The 26,191-nt window shown below is 40.1% G+C and overlaps 1 protein-coding gene across 1 annotated transcript in view; it reads right to left on the bottom strand.

The window, feature by feature from the left end:
- Positions 1 to 1,527: 1,527 nt before the first annotated feature.
- The window catches only part of LOC134575849 (prosaposin-like), a 39,954-nt gene continuing 15,290 nt past the window's right edge, over positions 1,528 to 26,191 (bottom strand). Inside the window, exons 8-14 of the mRNA XM_063435284.1 lie at positions 9,185 to 9,298; positions 8,548 to 8,646; positions 7,100 to 7,283; positions 4,187 to 4,350; positions 3,901 to 3,981; positions 3,702 to 3,809; positions 1,528 to 2,436 (exon numbers count right to left, since the gene is read on the bottom strand). Coding sequence (XP_063291354.1) covers positions 2,401 to 2,436; positions 3,702 to 3,809; positions 3,901 to 3,981; positions 4,187 to 4,350; positions 7,100 to 7,283; positions 8,548 to 8,646; positions 9,185 to 9,298 — 786 coding nt within the window. The 3' untranslated portion in view covers positions 1,528 to 2,400. The remainder of the gene's footprint in view (positions 2,437 to 3,701; positions 3,810 to 3,900; positions 3,982 to 4,186; positions 4,351 to 7,099; positions 7,284 to 8,547; positions 8,647 to 9,184; positions 9,299 to 26,191) is intronic.

The following is a 26,191-nucleotide window of genomic DNA, read 5'->3' as shown; positions in this document are numbered from 1 at the left end:
GAAAGGACAGCTCCGAGAGCAGTTTCTGAAGCGTCTGTTTCAAGGACATATACACAGGTGGGATCAGGGAGTTGAAGGATAGGAGCAGTTGTAAACCTTCTTTTCAATTCATCGAAAGCCTTTTGGGCCTTTTCATTCCAATTGAAAGCATGTTTTTTGCTGTTAAGTGAATTAAGTGAATGAGTTACATCAGAGTAATTTTTAATGAATTTCCTGTAGAAGTTAGCAAAGCCCAAGAACCGTTGTAATTCTTTTACGTTAGAAGGAATGGGCCAGTTGAGGATACAACTGATTTTTGAGTTATCCATTTTAAATTTTTAAATTTGTGTCAGGGTAACCCTCCTTTACCTTATAAACTTATACCCAGGGTTATGCCTATGACAAAAGGATAATTGATTCCTAGCATGTTCGATCCCTAGGTATTGCATTTGGAATACCTGGTGCACTGCTTCATTAAAATGTGTGACAAATGATGTAACAAGCTCGGTTCGGTTCTTATTGCACTTTTATGATCCCCTATTCATGTGGTTAAAGTTCTACATGTTTAACCACATAACTCTTGTTACAAGGGCATTTAATCAAATATATTATAAATCTTGTCTAATAATTAACATAGTTATTAAAGTTAAACTATAGTGACAGGAATACAAACCTGTATTCCTGTCACCATAGCTGCAATATAACTATGTAGCCCCTCAGCCCTATGTTACCATTATTTAAGCACCACGCAGAATCAACTGGCGCTGGCCTGCCCTCGATACCTCTCCTTGCGTGACATAATTAAAATTGATTATCTCAGCCAATCACAATGTTTTCCAATAGGAAAGCATTGGATTGGCTGAGAAAGTCAATTCTGATGATCTCAGTCAAAAAGGCGGGGTGGGTGCAAAGCACTGCCTCAGGAAGCACCTCTAGTGGCTGTCTGAGGAGTGGCTACTAGAGGTTGTCCTAGGGAGCAATGTAAACACTGCATTTTCTCTGGAAAGAGTGTTTACAGAACAAAAGCCTGCAGGGACGGACTATAATCACCAGAACTACATTAAGCTGTAGTTGTTCTGCTGACTATAGAGTCCTTTTAAGCGTATAACCTAGGATTGGATGTGAGAAGTCTACTCTTTGGACATTATTGCAATTGAAACACCTCCCACAATCATACATTCCACTGTGGAGAAACACGCTTGGCGTTCCAGCACAGAGTTAGGCAGATGATTATAAAAGCCTGGGATGCATTTCAGGCTTTTATAATCTGCCTAAACTAGAGGAAGACCAGGACCCAAGTCCTACTGCTTTATACTCCTTATTCTACTCAATATAATTAGAGCCAAGAACTAGCTGGAAGTAGCACACATTTCAGCTGCAAATCACATGGCAGTGTCCATAATCACAGTGTTTCCAACTTATATTTTAATATTAAAGATTATTTGGCTACAAAAATCACTCTCATGTTAAAGTAAAGGTCAGTGGAATAGATCCCTGTGTGATTTAATGCAGGAGAGAAATACACGACTTAATTGATAAATACACTGATTCCATATTAAAGTTATTTTATTGCAAAGGCAAGTCAGTAAAAATAATTTACAAAAATATTGATGGCCATACCAGTAGTTACATCCAGACACGTTTCCAAAGCTCCAAAGCCAACATAACATGTCAACTGCCTCCATTTTGTCAACATTCATTTCTGGTCTGACCTACAGGGGCTCTGCTTACAAATTAAGGCAAGAAATCACTAGCATTACCCAGAGACCCAAGTGTACTACTTTGTTTTTTTAATAGACACCAATACCATTCACTCAAATAAGTGATTCACTGTGTGGATAACAGCCATGTGGCATTTGGTGTCTAGTTAATTTGTTTAAAATTAGATCTACCACGTAAGACAGAAAAATAATGGTAATCTTAAAATGATTTATAGCATTACAAACTGTAAAAATTTACTTTGCACCGGTAGAGTTTATATAGAGTATACCGCTCTATTAAAAACAAACCTACATTCCCATATGTTCTTTAGAACTACATTTATGGCAAGTTACATTCAAATAACGGACTATTCATGACCACCTGTTAATTTCCAGAAGAAAATAGATTGCTAAAATAACCATATGCCTGGAGCAGAAAAATCTTACCCATGTCCCAAATTTAAGACTACTTGGTAGTTAGCCCGGATGTTAAAGAGGCAACAGCTATCATAATGATCTAACTAGGACTTGAACTAAAACTTGAGTTTTTTTTTTTCTGTTAGATCTTATCTGTGATTTTAGATTAGCAAAAATTATGTACAGCACATTAACAATATCAGACATGAAGCGAAGAGTCCTCCATTGACAGGCAAGCTGGAACGAGACAATTTTCGATCTGCAGAAGTATTGCTTCAGATATTCTTCAGTCTTTCGGAAGAGATTAGTTCCACACGTGCCGTCTGCAGTGTTGAATTGCCTGAAGAAAGACGAGAATGTCTTGTTATTTGAGATTATTGACGGTTTAAACTGCTGAGCGGAAATGGTGAAAATTCAACAGGTTTTCACAGTTATACACTTAGGTCATGGAACACACATCAATATCAAATAAACAAAAAAACACTAAAATAGTGTTCTATGTTTTATGAAGACTTAGAGGAGTCTTTGATATATCTACATCATAAAGAGAAAAGGGTAATTGTTATTTTAAAACCCCTCTTTTAGTGCGTTCCTTCACTGGTGTTACTGTTTGTTGGGCAAGAAGTTGTGATTCACTTAAGTCATGGGCCCAACGGTTTATGATACACTCATGACAAGTTAGCTAGAGAAAGGTTCTGAATCAAAATATTTTTTAAAAAACCACGACAACTAGCACCCTAGATAATGAGGTTTGCCAAAGGATTGTTTAGCAGACTTCTCTGTTGAAGAGGAACGGAAACTAACAAGACTTACATAGAGTAAAAACAAAGTAAATTGCTATTGAGTTTGAATATCACAAATAAAAGCTCTCCCACTTTTGTTAATTTACAAAAGAGAAGGGAATTAAAAAAAAATTAAAAATATTATGCCCATCACTAAATTTTCATCATCTCAACTATAGCATGACCACGTTTCCAAATCAGTTACAAGCACAGGAGAGTCAAGTGAAAGATTCAGCAATAGGTGAACAGAAAGCGGTTCATAATTCTTTGCAGAGTTTATGGAACCAGGAGTAGCCCTTTGTGTCCCTTCACAAAGCGGCTTAGACACCAACGGACAGGTACATAGAACTTGCAGTAAAAGGTCAAAAGCATTTCCTGCTGGTATAGTTCAAGTAATTATATTTTGCAAAATTAAAAGCTAGAAAAACTGATCAAAGTAGGTAGGTATTATCCTATCAATCTTATGCTCATTTGTCCCCCTTTTCCCTTTATTGAAAATGAGATCTAGTCAGGTGCAAGACCAGTTCTGTATTTAGTGAGTTAAAGGATTAACAATTAAACAAGGTGAAGTGGAAAGAGGAAAGTTCTACCGGCTGTCTTAGCACATTCAATAACTATCACATACCATTTATTTATTCCAAGCCGGTGAGGTTAGTTTATGTTCTGCAAGAGTTTAGAACTTTTTTCTAAATCCACGAAAAATTGATAGGAAAAATAATCTTACCCGTGTTCCTTCGTTGCAATTGTTAAGCTACTCTTTTTATTTTTTACAATTACCATACATTACAAAATATAAAGGTGGTGTTTTCATTGAAACACTTACATTGCAAACTTTAGCAGTATTCATGTCCCTACACCAGTAGCTTGGTCCCATCATGCATTTATCTGTCCCAAGAAGAGGCAACTTGGAACCTGGACAAAGACTTAGCTTCTAAAAAGAGGAGGGAGAAAAGTGTTCATTTCCAGACAGACACAAAAACACACACAGACAAACACAGACAAACATAATTTTTTATACTCACCATACACACATAAGTTGGGTCCAAAGCTTGCAGAAGCAACTGCACAAACATAGGCTCATATTCAGCAATAATTGAAAAGCACTAGAATAGATGAACAAAAAAGTTATAGGAATTGCAAACTGCTGAATTTTATCCAATAGATCTCAAATACAGAATCATTAGTAATAGCATTAAACATTAAATAAAAGAGTTTAGTATAGCACATGAAAGCTGTTAAAGTGATCCATGCTCTATTAAGAGGGAGTAATTCTCTTAAACCGATTAAAAGACAGTCAAAGTGTTATACCTGATCTTTTATAGAATCTGGGAGGAAAGCACAGACTCTTTGTAGTGCAGCCTTAATTCTCTCTTCTGTGACATTTTTCTCCAAAATCGTATCTACGTAATTCACAATCATCTTGCACACCTGACAATATTCACCAGATGTCACCATCTCGGGGTCTAGTTTTACTGGGAAATTAAAATAGCCATTGAATCTTGGAGAAAGTTCTCAGTAATATTTATTCAATTAACATTAAAAGATTAACATAGGAAATATAAAACACAACCTAGCTAGGAAATCATGGCAACTAGTTAATGTTAACAATGTCACACAATTGATTACAGTTCATTTTACGGGGTATCCTTATATTTTACCTCTTCGTTTTAGCTACACTAAAAGCCTTATAGCAGTGAAGTCTTGTCTTGGCATATTTATAGAACTAACCTGAATCATGAGAGGGGGTATAGCACAGTGCTACTTAATAGCAAAATTGTATTCATACAGGTTTTTGACACAACTGCCACAATGTAATTACCAAGATGGATTTACCTCCAAAATCTACACCTGTGTCACTGGCAGACAAACATTAAGCATTGTGGGAAGAGTAATTTGGGTGCAGTGTTAATGAGATGTAGGCCACTACACCTATCTTGGAGGAGAAGGAGGAGATCTTTTAAAGGGTTCTGCTTTTAGAAGTTGTCATGGTAGGAATCTGGATGTGTAGTGTTTATGCCAGAGTTATTTCCTAGCTACACAGCTGGCACCACAATTATTCCATTCATTATAAAAAGACTATTCCATCAATTCTAAAGATATTTATTCTATGGTTTGTCTATAAGGCGTTAATCATCTTAAACTATACATTTGTTGCAGGTTACATGTAATCTATATATTGCTGTAACACAAGACTGGGAGGATAGCTCACCCTCAAGGAGACAACTTGGGAGGCTACCGTACTTTAAATCTATAGTATTCCATGTGTTTAGATTTCACATACGAGTTAATAAAACTGAAATAGGCTGGCATATATACACAGTATGATAAGTGAAATCAGAATATCTAAGGCAAGATAAATGCATGCATGGCAAGATATCACCTGACACAACAAAAGCTTGGTGAAGTGATCTTTGTCTACATAGACACACTTACCAAGACAGGATACATTAACACAGGTTAAAGGGTCAGGGAGCCTGATAGTTTACCTGACTTACAGAAACACAAAACTACTATTCTTAACTATATCTCTACTACTCAAGTGAACGGGTTTAATATTAACTAGAGGAAAGTACAAGACCAGGATGGCACTAGTGCACCTCAGCAATTTTTTTCCTTATGTGACGAACGCCCCTTTGCCTGGACGTTCGCCACGGGCTTCTGGAGGAGTGTGGAGGCCAGCCTCCTGGCCACTGTCTGTGGGCCATGCTAACAGGCTATTAAAAGACTTGGTTCATGGGTTGGTTCAGGAACTGAACCAACCCATGAACTGCAGAACACCTCTGAGCTTATTGACCCTTGTTAGCCTCTCCTGACACTTCAATCATTGTGGGTTTTAATTGTGCGGCTCAGTGGCCGATGTTCGTATGCAAAAACGTGTGGGAACTGTGTTGGTGGCCATCGTGTTCGCAAGAATGCAGGCAGTGGTGTTTGGGCATCGATCGCGTGGAACTAAAATCGGACAATGAAACTCCCAAACACCGCTGAACTTTGACGAACGCCTGCTTCTTCCCCATAAATGGCAGGAGAGCGCCATTCGGTAGGTTTGTTCTGATGAACCATACGAACAAACGCCAACAACAAGCCAGAGTGTGCATTTGGTATTTCTTTCGCATGGAACGCCCGAAGTTGACCGTCAAAAGCACAAAACGCCCTGGAACTGTTTTGGGCATAGGACCATGTGTGCGGCTGGTCAGAACTTCCACACGGCTGTGTTTGTGGAATCTAAGCGCTTTTCGGATATGTTTGGCGCTCGGATCCAGGCTATTTGGGGATGTATAGACTGTGGGAGTATTTTTGTGTGTTTTTCAGATTTTGTCATTTTCTGCTGAGTCACGGTGACATTGAATTTTGGGGACATTTGTGGGTGTGTTTATGGGAGTGTCATGGGCGTCTTTGCTGTGTCTCTGTACTGTATAAAAGTGGGCTATTAAGCCTGGATTAAACAGTTTTCTGTTGTACCGTTCATCAAGTCTAGGCTGATGTTTGGGTAGCTCAGTGCTTAATCACTGCTTCACTTGGGATTTGAGAGAACTACAGCGGATATACTCGGTCGGAGTATTGGAATTTGTTACACCTTATATTTGGGAATACAACACCAGATGAACAGATCTTTGTTCTAAAGTGAATGTGCTGGCAGTGAAGTCTTGATGTGCATCATGGGAGATATTGTTCTGGTTAGCATAAACAGGGTTTGTGGTGTATGAGTGGCAGAAGCAGTGTGGGCCAGCGGGTGGGTGTTCTATTACCTCCAGTGACTGTAGCACCAAGTATGCTGGAGAGCGGATATTACCTTTGAAACTCCAAAAGCCGAGGGGAAAAGAATATATATATATTTATTTATATCAACAATATATTTGGACTTTATATTTATTGCTTTTGGAGCAGTTATGTGCTATTGTGCTATCACAAAATGGTCACGACAGGATCATTTTCCAGGTTACAGTTGACTAGATTGACAAAACAGGAGGGGGGGGAAAAAATAAAATAATAAAACACAAACACAAGAACACTATTTATAAATCTAACAATAAGAAGTTGAAAAAGAATGATGAGAAATATTGTTTTAAGGCATAGCATAGTACACTACAAAAGGTATCTCAAACAAGGGAATAAATAATTGAAAAGACATTCCTTGCTAAATCATCACCAATTCTCTAGTGTTAGAGGCCATGGCGTAGGCAAGCATTTCAGAGAATGTTTTAGACGCATCATTAATCTTACCAATATCTGATTTTTGTTTCGAAGAGCAGACACCAAGCATGGTGCATATTAGTTTTGGATCAACTTCCTGTTCCAAAAGCTCAATAATGGCTTCGCTGTAACGATCAATAAAGTCTGTGCATTTCTGTCTGTATTTGTGAGGAAGGATGTAGCAGACCTTCTCCAGAGCATGCTCTATGGCTTGCTGGAAACATAGAAAATATAAAGGGATTTATGTAACTGCACAAGTACATTTCACAAATAAAATTAAAATAAACAAAACAAAAAAAAAAATAACACTTTTTCAGCTATAAAATAAAATTAAAATAGCATCAACAGCCTTCCCATGTACAGCAATGTGCTTTGCTGCAGGAAAAAGCTTATAATCGAATAGTGATAGGGAAGTATTACCACCTAGTGCATAAACTACAGTTTATGTTTAGGATATGTTTTATGAGGTCCATTATTCTTTTATTCTTTTAATTAGAGGCTGATGGAAGTGGCAATAAGCACTTAATGGTTTTCTATCCTGGCAAGGTATATGTCCCCAGCAGTACATCAGGATATTGATACGTTTTACTATTAATAGGACTAGATATGAATATAGGAAGAGAAATACACACACACACACACACCACCTCCGCCCCCCCAATCGACATCCCAAAACTAATTTCAGAGAGGTGGCTGACGCCCTCCTTCCCTCCTGCGCACCCTCACACACAACATATTATAACTACTTACAAACACTATTAACACACAGACACATGCACACATACTGATACACCAAGATTACAAAACTTGACATACCAATACACACACTGGCATATAAACACAACTTTACACGCAGATACATGCACTAGCACATACACACAGACACACACAATCTGACATACATGCAGTCATCTGTTTGCTTACCTTTTGGGTGCTGGAGGGTGGCGTGCTTGGGGTCCTGGCTGAGGCTGATAGGAGTGAGCATGCAGCAGCTCCAGCCTCCCCATGATGACTGCGGTGGTGCTGCCTCCAGCCTCCTTCTCCCTCCCACGTGACTGTCTTTTTAGCTGGGAGGAAATGACTGGAATTCACTTCCTCCCAGCAGGCAGAAAATGCAGGGGCCCTTTCAGGCTCTTAAAGGGCCGGGCCCCTGTTAAGGAACAATACCCTTCGGGTGAGTAATCAGTAGGGCATTTATCACGTGTAATATACTGGAAATCACACACACAATAGGACATACAATGCATGTCAGATTGTGTGTGTGATTTCCGGGATATTACATATGAATTGCAAGTGTCAGGTGAGCTGTATTAAAAATGCAGGAGTCTCCTGGACCTACCGGGAGACTTGGGATGTCTGAACATATATACATACACACACACACACATATAGAGAGCTTGGAAATTCTTGTTCACGAAGGTAACCAATAAGCAATCACACACAATAAATAAAATTTAACTAAAATGCAGCTAAACTACCTTTGACTGATTGCGTTCCAGAAGCCTTTCAAGTTTTGATACCATCATTTTACACACTTCACAGACTGGATCTATCTGAACAGAAGGCTCCTTTTCTATCTAAAATAAGAATAATAATTGCAAACCAGTTAAAGGGGAAAAAATAAAAAATAAACACACCACAGACAAAGCATTAACTATGAGATTGCCCACTTCAATTATGTCTAAACTCTCCTCTTTGCTGTAGAACATTTACTTATAAGAGTTAAAATTACCAGTTAGGAATTCAAAGTGAATTTAAAATTGAAGTTGAAAATAGCTGAACTGGAAGCATATCCAACTTGGGAGAAATGGTACAGTTTGGTTATTTTTGCTTTAGATATGAAATGCACCTTTAATTCCAGTTATAAATATCTTCTCCCTTTTGCTTTGGAGAGAACCCAAGTGTGTCAGTTCTGGGAAAGGACGGTGTGCAGCACAAAAGGGAACCGGATGATAAGGAAGCCAGAAGCGGCAGAATTATAGCTATCCAGTGCTCAGTCAGTTTTGCTAATCACATCAGTGGAAATACAGAGTATGAACAAGTCTCATAATCTCCTACTGGAGAGCGCTTTATGGGATACACTTCACATTCAGTAATATTTGTTGATTGACTTACTTTGATAGCTGGCTGCAGGTTGACTGCTGGAACCAGTTTAGCTGGGGTAAGAGATTGTGGAGGTGCATTCATGTCACCACAGAATGCAACAAGGGAACAGATCTGTTTTGCAGTCTAAAAATAAAAAAAATAAAAATGAAATAAAAACCACCAAAAGTAAATAAATGTTACTTGCAAGTAAAACTGAGAAAAAAATGTCTAAATAGTTAAGTGGATACAGTATTTAATTATTTACACACACAGAAATTAAGATTAAATACACTAGGAACACATTTGAAGTTTAGTGAAGGGTTGCGAAAAAATTAATTAACAACTATAGGTTGGAAAGCCAGTTAGGAACAAAGGAGCAACCAACATGTCTGGTAATTGCTGATTTAACCCCTTAAGGACCAAACTTCTGGAATAAAAGGGAATCATGACATGTCACACATGTCATGTGTCCTTAAGGGGTTAAAGGACCACTATAGGCACCCAGACCACTTCAGCTCAATGAAGTGGTCTGGGTGCCAGGTCCCCATAGTTTTAACCCTACAGCTTAAAACATAGCAGTTTCAGAGAAACAGCTATGTTTACACTGCAGGGTTAATCCAGCCTCTAGTGGCTGTCTCCCTGACAGCCACTAGAGGTGCTTCTGCGATTTACACTGAATAAATTGCACTTATTTGACGCTGGACTCCTCACAGACCTCCAGCGTCAAAAAAGATCCCCATAGGAAAGCATTGAGTAATGCTTCACCTCCTCCGCCCCCTTACGTAGAGTTCAATTGTTCACGCGCCCTACGTCATCCCTTTTTTTTTCTTAAAAAAAGGTATTCACATATAATATTACAAAAGGGAAAAAATAAAATAGAAAAAGACATGAGGTATATATAAAAACATTACAATTCATTGCAGTTCAACAGTTATTATGACAGAAGGGAAAGACATTTTAAATATATACAATTAATCTTGAAAACCCTCTTTGCTTTATCCTATCCCTTTCTTTGTATAATTATACTCTTTAGTGAGTTTTCCTGCCTTCCTTTATTTTTATTTTCCCCCTGCTTTTCTCTCCCCTTTTCCCTTCCTCTTCCCTTTCCTTTTCCCCTTTCACTTTCTCCTTTTTCCTTTTACACATAAAACTAAATCATATATTCATTCACACAAAAAAACAAAAAAAACACACACTATCTTTTGCTGAGAGTTAATCGTGTACTACTTATGGGAACCTGAAAAGAAGGATTAACATTCACTCTCTCTACCAATCGAGTTCCCTTTAACTATAACCTTCTTGAAAGTTTGCGCACAGGTACCACCGCCCCAACTACGTTTACCACGCATATAGACCATGATGTATGCTAAGTCTCATTTCTTCTTCCTAACTTTGTAATCCATTTCTGCCATGGTTCCATTCGTGGATTATAATAATTATCTTGTCTCAATATCCCTATCTCCATTTTACAATTATTCAGCACCTGATGTTTTATCATCTCCCAAGACGGGGAATCTGGAGTCTTCCAGTATCTTGCAAGAGTAGCTTTAGTTTCTATAAGGATATGAATAATTATTTCTTTTTTATCCTTTGGAATTATGGGCCATCCAAGATGTAGGATCACAGAACTACAAGTAAAATCTAGATCCACCTCTATTTCTTCCTTACAGAATTTCGCTACCTTTTGCCATAGTTGAAATATATTCGGACATGACCACCATATATGAACATAATCTGCTCTAGAAGAAGCACAACGCCAACAGAGATATTGCATTCCTGGGTATATTTTTGCTAGCTTAGCTGGAACATAGTGCCATCTATCAATAATCTTATAATGGCTTTCCGATAGGTTTAAATAATGTGAAGCTTTAGTTACTGCTCTGTTAGCCTTAAGCCATTCATTTCTCGTAATTCTAATTTGTAAATCTTTTTCCCAAGCTTTTAAGGCTGGGAATTCAGGGATTAACTTATATTTGTTACATATTTTAGAGCATTTTGAGACTAGATTTTTACTATGTTTAATATTTAATAAATTTATGAAAGTTTGTAGTTCCTCCGAGATAGAAATGTTTTATCCTTAAATATGTAAAATGTTCTCTGTAGGGAAGATAGAAGGCTTGTTTAATCTCTTCAAAAGGTCTAATCTGCTGTTGTTGGAATAACTGATTTATTCTATTAATGCCTTTACCCATCCATGGTTTAAGATTAAGATCCTCAATATTAATGGACAAAACATTCAGGGGTAAATCAATAATGATTTTAAATCTTTTTTTCCAGTTTTTCCACTGGGCCAATAAATTGTCTAAAATTAGACCCATATCTTCTCTCTCACCCCTGTGTATTTTCCAAAATAGGGCCAATAGATCTGGAACTTTCGCTCTTCTAGCCTCAATTTTTGCCCATGATTCTCCCCTAGAACTCTCTTTCATAGAGGATACAATATGCGCCAATGAACAAGATTCGTATATCTCTTTAATATCAGGTACTCCCATCCCTCCTAGTTTAGGCTTTAAATTAAGGATTTTTTTATTAACCCTAGGTTTTTTTCCCCAGCCATATATATTTTTCTAAAGCTGATTGGATCATCATGAGCCATGTTTTAGGCATTTTCAAAGGCAACATGCGGAATACATAGCTCCATCTGGGAATCAAATAGGCCTTTACAACATTAATTCTACCTATCCATTATATCTCTGCGGTTCTCATGTCTTTCAGTTGTTTATTAATTTGCATCATTAGAGGCATAACATTATATTCAAGAATCCTATCAGGATTACTAGAAATCTTTATGCCCAGATAATGAATAAATTAGTTTGCCCATTCAAAACTATGTTTCGCTCTAATATATGATTTCTCGTCCTTATTTATATTTTTAGCAAGAATAGTTGTCTTATCTACATTTAACTTGAAATTTGAATACTGTCCAAATTCATGAACCACCCTTAGCAGTTAATCTATTGATGTTATAGGATCTGATATAGTAGCTAAGACATCATCTGCATAGAGTAACGTTTTATATTCATCTTGGCCTATTGTGATTCCCTTGATTTTCTCGTTATGTCTAATGTCACAAATCAGGGGTTCTATATTTAGCAAATATTGCAACTGGGACAAGGGACAACCTTGTCTTGTCCCGTTTCTTATATTAAACCATTCTGAAATTATGCCCTTCCCAATTGTTCTAGCCATCGGGGAACTGTATAAAACCATAATGGCATTCAGAATCCAACCTTCAAAGCCAAAAGCTTTCAGGGCCTCCCTAAGGAAGTCCCATCTGACCCTGTCAAAGGCCTTTTCCGCGTCCAATGACAGGGCCAGCAATGGATTACCGACTCATGAGTATAATCCAAAATATCAATCATTGTTCTTAGACTATTATTTGATTGTCTATCCTTCATAAAACCAACCTGGTCTCCATGAATTAAAGACGGGAGAACTCTTTGTAGTCTATTTGCCAAAATGCTTGCATACATTTTTATATCAGAGTTTAACAAGGCTATGGGACGATAGTTCTTTACAAATTCTGTAGGTTTGTCTGGCTTTTGTATGGGAATTATATTTGCATATAATATTTATTTGGGTATGTCTTTTTCTCTAACTATATTGTTGAAAAGATCTTTAAGATGTAATGCCAAGACATACTTAAATTGTTGATAAAATATATTTGGATAGCCATCCGGCCCCGGTGTTTTTTTTTTTGTTTTGTTTTTTTTAAGAAATCAATTGCACTCATAATTTCAATCTCTGAGAAGGGTTCATTAATAAATTTCAGTTGTTCCTTTTATAGTTTTTTTTAGACTTTTATTTTGAAAATATATTTCTTGATTATAGGGTTGGTTGGGTAAGTTGTACAATTTTTGATAAAAGGAATTGAATGCTTTACCTATTTTTTCTGGTGTTAATTGCATCCCTTCCTCTGTGATAATTTTTTGTATTGACTTATTCAGTTTATCACCTTTAACTTTATTTGTGAGCATTTTGTTTGCTCTGTTTCCTCTATAGTACCATTTTATTCTTAAATATTCCAATTTTTTTGCAGTTTGCCGAAGTAAAATTTCATTGATTTTATTTTTTGTTATTGTTATTTTCTCGCTTAAATCTGTAGTTGGGTTATTTTTATTAGAATTTGTTAATTTATAAAGAGATATATACAATCCTGTCAGAGAAGCTTCTTTATGTTTTTTATTAATTGAGCCTAATTTAATAAAGTGTCCCCTCAAAACTGCCTTATATGTACACCAAACTATGGCGTCTGATGTCCCTTTATTTTTGTTCTCAACAAAAAAAACGATTTGTTAGATATTTTATGGTATTTATATCATGGGCCTCCTTCAACAGAGATTCATTAAGTCTCCAATTATTCCTAATTTTAATATCTGGTGATATAGTAAAATCAAGTATTAATGGGTTATGGTCTGACCAGGTTACTTCTTGAATCAGAACCTTTTTAATCCTATATGTAATCTCTATAGACCCTAAGAATAAGTCTAATCTGGAGTAAGTACAATGTGCCTTGGAAAAACAAGTAAAGTATTTTTCTAATGGATGGTTAATCCTCCATAAATCCAATAATCCATACTTATTTAGCAGGCTTAGAAATTGATTTGATAATTTCTTTCCCCTTTTATCTTGAGTAACCCCTGTTAATGAAATTCTGTCCAGCGTTCCATCCAAGATACAATTAAAATCTCCCCCTATAATAGTCTTGCCCTTTTTGATTTTTTCTAGTTTAATCAATACCTTTTGTATAAACTGAACAGAATTAGTATTGGGAGCAGAAATATTGGCAATAGTAAATTCTTTATCTTGTATTTTACATATGACTAAGATAAACCTTCCGTTTTTATCTATATCTTGGTATGTAAAATTCAACTCTGCTCTTCATTGGAGGAGAAAAAGAAATGTGGAGTGGCCTTCTTAGTAACTGATGATTTAGATATTCAAGTTACATACCAAGATATAGATAAAAACGGAAGGTTTATCTCAGGGCCGGATTAACATAGGGGCTGATGGAGCTGCAGCTCCAGGCCCAGGCCCATGGAATAGGCCCATTGGTTTTAAAAAAAAAAAAAAAAATTTTTTTTTTTTTTTTTTTTTTTTTTTTTACACACTACTCCTAGGGTTGCCAGATATTTCTCATGTATTTCTTAGGGTTGCCAGGTATTTCTCAGAAGTATTTCTCAGGTATTTGAGGCTGCCTAGCTGGTGCCAGCATTGCAGTAATACCGGCAATACAAATGTCTGTTGTATAAACATAGATTATTCTGCAATACCAGCGCCGGCCAGTAGGGGTCGCTGTTTGTGTGGAGAGAGGCAGTGATAAGAAGTTACGGCATCTCCCTCCCTGCCTCTCTCTACTCACTGATCCGCGGGGGAGCAGCTCTGCACAGAGAGTCCAGACAGCAGCTCCGAGACATGGGGACGCTGAGACATTGGGACACTGGGGAACATGGGGACCCTGAGCATGGACGTCCGCAGGAATTTTTCCGTGGGGGGAGGGGGGGCATAATTGTAATGACATCCATGCTTGGCCCCTTTTTGACAGTGTCATGAAAGGGAAGGAGCATAGTCATTTTCACATAAAGCAAGGATGAATAGCGTTTTCACAACTATGGTGTTAGGAATATATGTTTGTATTCCTGACACTATAGTGTTCCTTTCATCAAATTACAGGAACATTCTGGTCACCATAACAACTTTATCTAAATGAAAATGCTGTGATGCAAAGAGGCCCCTGGGTGCTCTTTCTTTGAAGGGGTGAAACCGCTCTCAAATGGTTTACCCCCAAAGGCTTCCTTCAGCTCCAGATCTCCAGGTCGCTCAGTGGTATTCGACTTCTGAAACAGAGTGTCAGGAAGTGCAGATTGACGTTGGGCATGGGTGCCGCTGATTGGCTAGAGTGGTCAGCTGACACTCTAAGCCAATCACTAGTTCCCGATTCCTAAAAATGTTTTAGCCAACAATGTTTTAGCCAATCAGCGGCACCCCTACCCAGCGGCCCTCTGTGTTTCCTGACACTCAGTAAATAAAAGTGAACACATTAACACTGATATTGTTTCCTGCTCCCTCTTCCTACTCCTTGCTGCCCCTTCCTACTCCTTGTTGCCCCTTCCTACTCCTTGCTGCCCCTTCCTGCTCCTTGCTGCCTCTTCCTACTCCTTGCTGCCTCTTCCTACTCCTTGCTGCCTCTTCCTACTCCTTGCTGACCCGTCTTGCTCCTTTCAGACCCTTCCTACTCCTTGGTGACCCCTCCTGCTCCTTGCAGACCGTCCCTACCCCTTCCTGCATCCCCTTCCTATTCCTTGCTGACCCCTCCTGCCTCTTGCAGACCCTTTCTACTCCTTGCTGACCCCTCCTGCTCCTTGCTGCTCCTTCTACTTTACCCTCCTGCTCCATGAAAACCTTTCGACCCCTTCCTGCTTCTTGCTGCCCCTTTCTATTCCTTGCTGACCCCTCCTGCCCCTTGCAGAACCTTTCTGCTCCTTCTACTTTACCTTCCTCTATGCGGTCTCCCCCCACCCCCCATCCCTCACTTACCTGCTCTGTAGGCTGCCTCTGTGCTGCTCCCCTGCGGTTTCAGTCATGAGAGAGAGGCAGGGATAAGCTGTAGCTTCCTGCCTTTCTCAATTCACAGCGCCACCTACTGGCCAGTGCTGGTATTGCACTGTATTCTCACACTAAAACGAAAAATAGCAGCACAAGCTGAAAAATCCGGGGGGGGGGGACAAGTACCCCCCTTTACCACCCCCATTCAGACGCCCATGACCCTGAGACACTAGGGACACAGTGGCCCCATGTCTCCCAGTGGCCCCTAGTCTGTGTCCCCATGTCTCCCAGCCACTGTCCCTAGTGGCTCAGTGGCCCCATGTCTCCCAGTGTCCCCATGTCTCTAAGTGTCCCCTAGTGTCCTAGTGACATCAGGACACTGGGAGACATGAGGACACAGACTTTAAGGGACACTGGGAGACATGGGGATACAAACACTAGGGGACACTGGGCGACATGGGGACACTGAGAGGCATGGAGACACAGGGAGACATGGGGACACTGGGTGACTTTGAGACATAGGAGACATGGCAGTGTCCCCATGTCTCCCAGCCAGTGTCCGTAGTATCTCAGTATCCCCATGTGTCCCTGGTGTCTCTCAGTGTCTGTAGTGTGCCAGTGTCCCTAGTGTCTCAGTGTTCCCTAGACTCCCAAAGTCCCCTAGTCTCCCAATGTCTCTGTGTCCCCATGTCTCCTAGTGTCTCTGTGTCCCCATGTCTCCTAGTGTCTCAGTGTCCCCTAGTATAAAAGAAAAAATCTCAGGCACTCACTGTGATAGATTTAGGCAGGCTTATTGGACACCGCAACGTTTTGACCTGTACCCAGGTCTTTATCAAGTCTCCAATGTCCCCTATGTATCAGTGTCCCCTATGTATCAGTCTCTCAGTGCCCCATGTCTCTCAGGGCCCCATGTCTCTCAGGGCCCCATGTCTCTCAGTGCCCATAGTGTCTCTGTGCCCGTAGTGTCTCTGTGCCTGTAGTGTCTCTGTGCCCGTAGTGTCTGTGTCCCCTAGTATAAAAGAAAAAAATCTCAGGCACTCACTGTGATAGCTTTAAGCAGGTTTATTGGACACCGCAACATTTTGACCTGTACCCAGGTTTTTATCAAGTCTCCAGTGTCCCCTATATATCACAGTGTCTCAGTGCCCCATGTCTCCCCGTGTCCCCTCGTGTCTGTCACCCAGTGTCCCCAAGAGTCTCAGATTTCCCAGGTCTCCCAGTGTTCTCTAGTATCTGTGTCCCCATGTCTCCCAGTGTCCCAATGTCTCTCAATGTCCCCTAGTGACATGGGGACACTGGGAGACATGAGGACACAAACACTAAGGGACTGGGAGACATAGGGACACAGACATTCCCCCTTTTTGTGTATGTTCGCCCTTTCGGCCGTTCTGGTTATGTGATTTGTGTCAGTAGCCCACCATTTTACCGCATCTATTGACTTCCTGCGTTACTGGAGACTGCTGTTAGGGGGTATGGGTTTACTTGAAAGATGAAAGCATGAGATTAGCAAAGGGTATGTGTTTTCTCATAGTTGCATCCTATGAGTTTCCCTACAGCATCATCTCCATCAGATACATGACGCTTAGGAGGTAGGACTGTTTTAGTGTTTTGGTCAATAAGAGTTTGTAATTAGGCCCATCATAATTATCAGCACCAGGCCCACTGGGCTCTTAATCCGGCCCTGGTTTATCTTAGTCATATGTAAAATACAAGATAAAGAATTTACTATTGCCAATATTTCTGCTCCCAATACTAATTCTGTTCAGTTTATACAAAAGGTATTGATTAAACTAGAAAAAATCATTACATCTTAAAGATCTTTTCAACAATATAGTTAGAGAAAAAGACATACCCAAATAAATATTATATGCAAATATAATTCCCATACAAAAGCCAGACAAACCTACAGAATTTGTAAAGAACTATCGTCCCATAGCCTTGTTAAACTCTGATATAAAAATGTATGCAAGCATTTTGGCAAATAGACTACAAAGAGTTCTCCCGTCTTTAATTCATGGAGACCAGGTTGGTTTTATGAAGGATAGACAATCAAATAATAGTCTAAGAACAATGATTGATATTTTGGATTATACTCATGAGTCGGTAATCCATTGCTGGCCCTGTCATTGGACGCGGAAAAGGCCTTTGACAGGGTCAGATGGGACTTCCTTAGGGAGGCCCTGAAAGCTTTTGGCTTTGAAGGTTGGATTCTGAATGCCATTATGGTTTTATACAGTTCCCCGATGGCTAGAACAATTGGGAAGGGCATAATTTCAGAATGGTTTAATATAAGAAACGGGACAAGACAAGGTTGTCCCTTGTCCCAGTTGCAATATTTGCTAAATATAGAACCCCTGATTTGTGACATTAGACATAACGAGAAAATCAAGGGAATCACAATAGGCCAAGATGAATATAAAACGTTACTCTATGCAGATGATGTCTTAGCTACTATATCAGATCCTATAACATCAATAGATTAACTGCTAAGGGTGGTTCATGAATTTGGACAGTATTCAAATTTCAAGTTAAATGTAGATAAGACAACTATTCTTGCTAAAAATATAAATAAGGACGAGAAATCATATATTAGAGCGAAACATAGTTTTGAATGGGCAAACTAATTTATTCATTATCTGGGCATAAAGATTTCTAGTAATCCTGATAGGATTCTTGAATATAATGTTATGCCTCTAATGATGCAAATTAATAAACAACTGAAAGACATGAGAACCACAGAGATATCATGGATAGGTAGAATTAATGTTGTAAAGGCCTATTTGATTCCCAGATGGAGCTATGTATTCCGCATGTTGCCTTTGAAAATGCCTAAATCATGGCTCATGATGATCCAATCAGCTTTAGAAAAATATATATGGCTGGGGAAAAAAACCTAGGGTTAATAAAAAAATCCTTAATTTAAAGCCTAAACTAGGAGGGATGGGAGTACCTGATATTAAAGAGATATACGAATCTTGTTCATTGGCGCATATTGTATCCTCTATGAAAGAGAGTTCTAGGCGAGAATCATGGGCAAAAATTGAGGCTAGAAGAGCGAAAGTTCCAGATCTATTGGCCCTATTTTGGAAAATACACAGGGGTGAGAGAGAAGATATGGGTCTAATTTTAGACAATTTATTGGCCCAGTGGAAAAACTGGAAAAAAAGATTTAAAATTACAGATAAAATCATTATTGATTTACCCCTGAATGTTTTGTCCATTAATATTGAGGATCTTAATCTTAAACCATGGATGGGTAAAGGCATTAATAGAATAAATCAGTTATTCCAACAACAGCAGATTAGACCTTTTGAAGAGATTAAACAAGCCTTCTCTCTACCCTACAGAGAAAATTTTACGTATTTAAGGATAAAACATTTCTTAATGGGTCACAGAATAGCGGATATTTCGGAGGAACTACAAACTTTCATAAATTTATTAAATATTAAACATAGTCAAAATCTAGTCTCAAAATGTTCTAAAATATGTAACAAATATAAATTAATCCCTGAATTCCCAGCCTTAAAAGCTTGGGAAAACGATTTACAAATTATAATTACGAGAAATGAATGGCTTAAGGCTAACAGAGCAGTAACTAAAGCTTCACATTGTTTAAACGTATCGGAAAGCCATTATAAGATTATTGATAGATGGCACTATGTTCCAGCTAAGCTAGCAAAAATATACCCAGGAATGCAATATCTCTGTTGGCGTTGTGCTTCTTCTAGAGCAGATTATGTTCATATATGGTGGTCATGTCCGAATATATTTCAACTATGGCAAAAGGTAGCGAAATTCTGTAAGGAAGAAATAGAGGTGGATCTAGATTTTACTTGTAGTTCTATGATACTACATCTTGCATGGCCCATAATTCCAAAGGATAAAAAATAAATAATTATTCATATCCTTATAGAAACTAAAGCTACTCTTGCAAGATACTGGAAGACTCCAGATTCCCCGTCTTGGGAGATGATAAAACATCAGGTGCTGAATAATTGTAATATGGAGATAGGGATATTGAGACAAGATAAATATTATAATCCACGAATTGAACCATGGCAGAAATGGATTACAAAGTTAGGTAGAAGAAATGAGACTTAGCATACATCATGGTCTATATGCCTGGTAAACGTAGCTGGGGCGGTGGTACCTGTGCGCAAACTTTCAAGAAGGTTATAGTTAAAGGGAACTCGATTGGTAGAGAGAGTGAATGTTAATCCTTCTTTTCAGGTTCCCATAAGTAGTACACGATTAACTCTCAGCAAAAGATAGTGGGGTTTTTTTTTGTTTTTTTTGTGTGAATGAATATATGATTTAGTTTTATGTGTAAAAGGAAAAAGGAGAAAGTGAAAGGGGAAAAGGAAAGGGAAGAGGAAGGGAAAAGGGGAGAGAAAAGCAGGGGGAAAATAAAAATAAAGGAAGGCAGGAAAACTCACTAAAGAGAATAATTATACAAAGAAAGGGATAGGATAAAGCAAAGAGGGTTTTCAAGATTAATCGTATATATTTAAAATTTCTTTCCCTTCTGTCATAATAACTGTTGAACTGCAATGAATTGTAATGTTTTTATATATATGATTGCGACGTATGATGCGGGTTGGTCTGAAGTCAGAAGGTCCCTGGACAGATTTTGGCCCATTTTACTAAATGATATACAGCTCAAAAATGTCTTGGGCTCACATATTGATATCACGGCCAGACGGGGGCGTAATATCCGGGACATGCTGGTACCCAGCCATTTTTCCACCATGCCACATCCACGAGCCACTTGGTTGGGTACTCAGCCCTGTGGTTCATATGGCTGTGGAAGATGTGTAGCATGTAGATACATATCTAGAGGATCCAAAACCGTGAGTGACAGTGCAGGACAAGGTTCAATTAAGATAAAGAACTTCTTTAATTGCAACACCAAAGGCCTTGTGTACCTGCTGTCATGCTCCTGTGGAGTAAAATACGTGGGCAAGACTTTTAGGGCATTCAAGGAGAGAATTATGGAACATGTACGGTCTCCAAGGAATCGCCTTGAAACACCTGTCTCGAGACACCTTAAAGAACACCATCACGGTGACTCCAACAACCTTAGGTTCTGTGGCTTGGAATTAGTCAAAAGGAACCAAAGACGTGGAGACTTTGACAGGGTCTTGAGACAGAGAGAGTCAAAATGGATATACAGATTAAAGACACTCCAACCTCGGGGTCTGAATGAGGGTTTTTCTTTTGCCCCATTTATTTGACCATACTATTTTTGAGTGCCCTACTTTGGGCTATTTTGCTTCATTGTGTTTATACGAGGGTCTTGCTTGCAAGAAACCCCCCCCCCCCTGTTTTTGAGCCAGGCCACTATTTTATTTTTCATGTACAAACCACTCTGTTTTTAATCTATTGATTTGGTTGCTATAATAATCGTTTCTGACAGATGAAACATTTATTATTATTTACTTTCGTCCTTTTTTCCAACCCTCCCTCCTCCTTTCCCCTGTGTGGATATGCCATCAACAGAACATCTATGGACAGTGTAGACGGGAATATATACACTGGCCCACCACATTAACATCAAAATGGATGAGGGGTAATTCCCTCTAACAATATATCTATGGATGGAGGTGTCTATGTGCATGGGTTATTCCACTATAAGGGGGGATATATATACCTGTTTACAACACAAGAATTCCATTTGTAATTCATCTGATATGTAAGATTCATTTTTGAAGTTAATCATAGAGTGAAGTTTAATTTCTCACATTTATGAAGTTATGTTTCTTTAAATTTTGGATTAAGTATGGGCTATTCAAATAGGCATGATATATATACACACCTATCCATGGATATCTGGCTAGGAAGGCTTACTCCACACTTAGCCTACTTGAATAATTTCATTAGAGAAGGAACTCTGTCCTGTCATGATGATCTGTATCTGAGTCTAAGCTCAAATCCTAAGTGCTTGCGCATGCGCTCGCAATTTGATGCGGTCATGCGCACTTCACTTGTGGGCGGTGATTACACTCCTTGTCCGGCTTTGATCAGCCGTCTGGCGGACACCATCGAATCCCTCCTCCCGTGGACAGGTAGGAGGGACTTCTGGTATTTAAGGAGCTAAGGGAGGGTGTTGCACTGCCATTTACTTGCCCTTGAGAAAGGCGGTTAGACCGCCGAAACGCGCGTTGGGCGACTTGTGCAGGGCGACCTGTGCATACATTAATTACTACTTAGCTATGATTTGACGATTGTGTTCATGGCTTCTATCGACTGAGACTACAGCTTGCAGGATATCCCCTAAAGAGATCTATGTTATAGTATAGGGATCTATGACTAATGCTGGTGCGACAGAGTCCGTTCTTTCTATACTGGACCCTGTTTAGACAGCACTTTTTCTAACCAATTTGATTCCTCTACCTCTTATCTCCCTATCCTTTCGATTTAACTTCTGCTAGATTAACTGAATATACGGAGTTTTTTCACTGCTGGAAGCTAATACTTAGTAAGGGATTCTTTAGGAAGAGTTTACTTGAGTTTTTTTTCCCCCTACTTTTTGATACATAAAGGGGAGACCCCCTGCTGTTTGTTTTACTGCAATTAATTACTAAACAGGCTGGTATTCCTCTGTATATACTTTCTGTCAATGTGTTCAACTGTTTCATATAATTATACAATAGTTGCACTGCTCTGACACATTGTGATATATTTGTCTATACAAGGATAATACCTGAATACTTTACCAGCTAGTACTGTAGTCTCTAGTCTTTGTTTTAATTTCCACCACTTAGGGTGTATAAGTGTGTTTTTTTGAGATTTAAATAATTATCATTATTATTGTTATTATATTTTTTTGTTTCAATAAAGGTTGTCAGTTTTTTTTTTTTTTTTTTATAATTCTTTATTTTGGTCGTGCATTTATGAAAATTACAAACAAGCTTTCAATAAGTCACAGCATCATGGACAAGCTTCAGTACAATATGTTTAAAACTTGAAGTGACATTTGAGGGTCATGCACATTTTTTTTTTTATATATAGATGCTTAAACAGGCTTTAACCATTTAGTTGCAACTGGGGAGTTCGGCTAGGCATAAAATAAGGATGGGTAACAGAAAATGTTAACATTGAGCTCCGTTAAGTGATAAGTACAATATAGTAGCTTATACTATGTGGTTGTATACATATGGCATTAAAATAATATGTTAAGTACACATGTCTGCACAATTAGGACATGTTTGGAAGAAAACATGCTGAGTAAACATGAAAACAGTGCTAGTGATTAATAGTCTTTTATGACTCAAGCTTGTGGTCTATAGTACTGTGGTAGAGGAGTGTGTTTCCCGGGAGGCTTCCCAGGTGAATCAGGCTTTAAGTCCCGTTATGGTGATCTGAGGATGAGAGCATGCTGGCGTGCTGGGTGAAACTGGGGTGGTTCTGGGCTCAAGGTGTGGGCACTGGGGGTGGATTGCTGGGGTACCATGGTACCTATATTCATCCAATGCCGTGTGGAGGCTCTGCGTTTCCCAGTCCTGAGAGTCTCTCTATGGAGCCTTGCTGCTTTCCCAAGTGTGGGTCTGCATTCAGGGGTCGCTGTGTAAGCCCGGCTGTGCAGGAGCGGCAGCTTCTTCTGCGTGGCTTCAGAGACCGGCTTGCTTTGTGAGGCAAGCACCTTGCTGCAGCCCTGTCGGCCCGTGGCAGGCTGGTTGTGGCTTTGTTTGCCGATTTTCGCATGCTGGGAAGCTTGGGTGTTTTCTGGTGCGTGGCCCGCGTGTGCTGGGAGCCGGGTCTTGTGGTCCGCCATTTTCTGCCTCTCCGTATCTTGGATACTGTGGGTTTGTCGCTGGAGAGTGAAGGCACTTTATGAGGTGTGTGTTCTGTCTCAGTAAGTAGTGCTTGTTGCTGCCTACTCTCCAGCTTCCTCCAGAAGGCTGTGAACAGGCTGTCTAGTCTGGCTTCGAGGTCCCAGTGTGGGTGAGAGCACGTGGCGTCCGCCATATTTCGATTTCCCGTTGCTGGGTAGTGCTCGTTCAGTGCCTGCTCGTTTGTCCCATGCAGCAGGGTTGCCTCCCTGGAGTGGACCGGGATCACCCCCGCCGGTCCCTGGGGGGGGGGGGAGAGGTAGTATGTCGCTGTGTCTGCATCGCCGGTGTCAAGACGAGGAGAGCGGCCGTCTCTCCCCATCTCCGCCATCTGTAGGCCACAGCTGGCTAGCTCAGGTTCCCGGTGTCGGAATCGCAGGGTTCTGGTATCGGAGGATACACCAGCTCTCCCCAGTCTAGGGTAGAGCAGTTTGGTGCTTGAGCAGGTCATGTGATTGCGGTTTGCGGCAGGGAATATGCTGAGAACAGCGGGAGCCCTGCGAACATGCGACTGTTCCGTTAGCAGGTCAAGCTCCGCCCCCAAGGTTGTCAGTTTTTAAGCTACTATTACTTGATATTCATTTGGGGGTAGCAGTGGTGAGGAGAAGTACCCCGGCTATACGAGGAGCTCTCCTCATCACTTTCTTTGTTTTCTCTATATATCTAGGGTTATGCCCTTCACTACCCCTGTAACCCTTTCACTTCCTGCCAGAGTTTTCTTTGGCCGGTAGTTTATTGTATCTGTTTTTATACATACCTCATGTCTTTTTCTATTTTATTTATTCCCTTTTGTAATATTATTTAAGAAAAAAAAAGAAAAATTTCAATAAAGATTAAATATAAAAAGAAAAAGTAGTAAAAGGAGTGTCGTAAAGTCAGGATAGTGTTAAACTAAGTAGGGTCTGTGGCGCCCCCTTGAATATAGTAAAAACTTACCTTTTTTCCAGAGCTGCACAGTTCTACCGACTCTGGCCCCAATCCCAAACCACCTTAATGACCAAGATCATCTAAACGGACAATCTCAGCCAATCACAATGCTTACCCACAGGAAAGCATTGGATTTGCTGACATTGTCAATTTTGATTATCTCAGCCAAGGAGGCGGCCCAGGGCCAAACACAGTGAAAAAATACAGATACAGAGTCTAAGCGCATCACCCAAAAGGAATACCAAGTGACTCAAACACCCGTGTGGTAACCTCTCTTGTCCACACTAAAATCAAACAGAAATATATACATACATAGTGGGTGGAGTTGCTTGGTTCAGGGTAAATGGTGGTAGTATAAATACAGATGAAGTGGCTGTAGAAATAAAAAAGTAGACAGGCACCTAGTGCAATATCGTACAGTATAACAATGGTACAATATACAATCTATATTTCGGTACTCACAAGGAGAGAGCCAGAAGATTATGGCTCAATTTTGACGCCTGTGGGATAATCAGAAGGGATCCCACTCCCTTTGGACGTGCAGTAGTACCGAACACCAAACACAGCCCTGGCCAATCGCACCTCCTCATAGAGATGCATTGAATCAATGCATCTCTATGGGGAAAGTTCAGCAGAGCATGGAGACGCCGAATGGCAGTGCTGCACACTGTTCAGCACTGCCCTAGGAAAAAACCCTAGTGGCTATCAGAGGAGTGGCCCCTAGAGGTGTTCCTAGGCTGTAATGTAAACACTGCATTTTCTCTGCTGCACAGTGTTTACGGCATGGTTCGTCAACCTGGTCCCTACCGCCCACTAGTGGGCGTTTCAGGATTCCAGGTGGGCGGTAGGGATTTCCAGGTTGATCGGGCGGGCGGGTGCGAGCTGGCGGTACCCGTGCGTCTGGGTACCGCCGTGACCATTTGCGGCTCCGGCCCGCCCGGTAAACCGCCGGGGCCGCCTTCCAAAGTGTCCATCGGGTGGCCCATGCTGTCAGGGCCACCCGATGGATGCGGATTGTAAAGGGGGCTCGGTCAGCGCTGGGCGCTTTAACAGCGCGACCGGGCCCCCTGTGATGACATCAGAGCTGGGAGGAAGTGATTTCCCGGTCACTCCTCCCAGCTAAAACTGAGATCCGCGCGGGAGGAACACCAGGGAGTCAGAGTGGGAACTCTGACTCCCATCCACCTGAGCCACCACTGGACCCCAGGGAAAGTCACCCTCCTGCACCTTAAAGGTAGGAAACAGGAGGGTGAGTTAAATATAATGTGTGTGTGTGTGTGTCTTTGTAGGTATGTCTTGTGTGTGTGTGTCTGTATGTATGTGTCTTTGTATGTATGTCTTGTGTGTGTGTGTATGTCTGTATGTGTCTTTGTATGTATGTCTTTTGTGTGTGTGTCTGTCTGTATGTGTCTTTGTATGTATGTCTTGTGTGTGTGTGTCTGTCTGTATGTATGTGTGTCTTGTCTTTGTATGTGTCATTGTATGTGTGTCTTGTGTCTGCATGTGTGTGTGCATGTCTGTGTGTGTCTGTTTGTATGTGTGCCTGTCTGTTTGTATGTATGTGTCTCGTGTGTATGTGTGCCTGTCTGTGTCTGTATGTATGTCTTGTGTGTGTCGTATGTGTGTCTGTATGTGTCTTGTGTGTGTGTATGTGTCTGTCTGTATGTATGTGTGTCTTGTCTTTGTATGTATGTGTCATTGTATGTGTGTCTGCATGTGTGTGTGTCTATGT

The sequence above is a fragment of the Pelobates fuscus genome, chromosome 10, assembly GCF_036172605.1.
Source record: "Pelobates fuscus isolate aPelFus1 chromosome 10, aPelFus1.pri, whole genome shotgun sequence".
Lineage (NCBI taxonomy): Eukaryota > Metazoa > Chordata > Amphibia > Anura > Pelobatidae > Pelobates > Pelobates fuscus.
The sequence above is the reverse complement of the archived record's forward strand: the minus strand, read 5'-3'. Positions and strand labels throughout refer to the sequence as shown.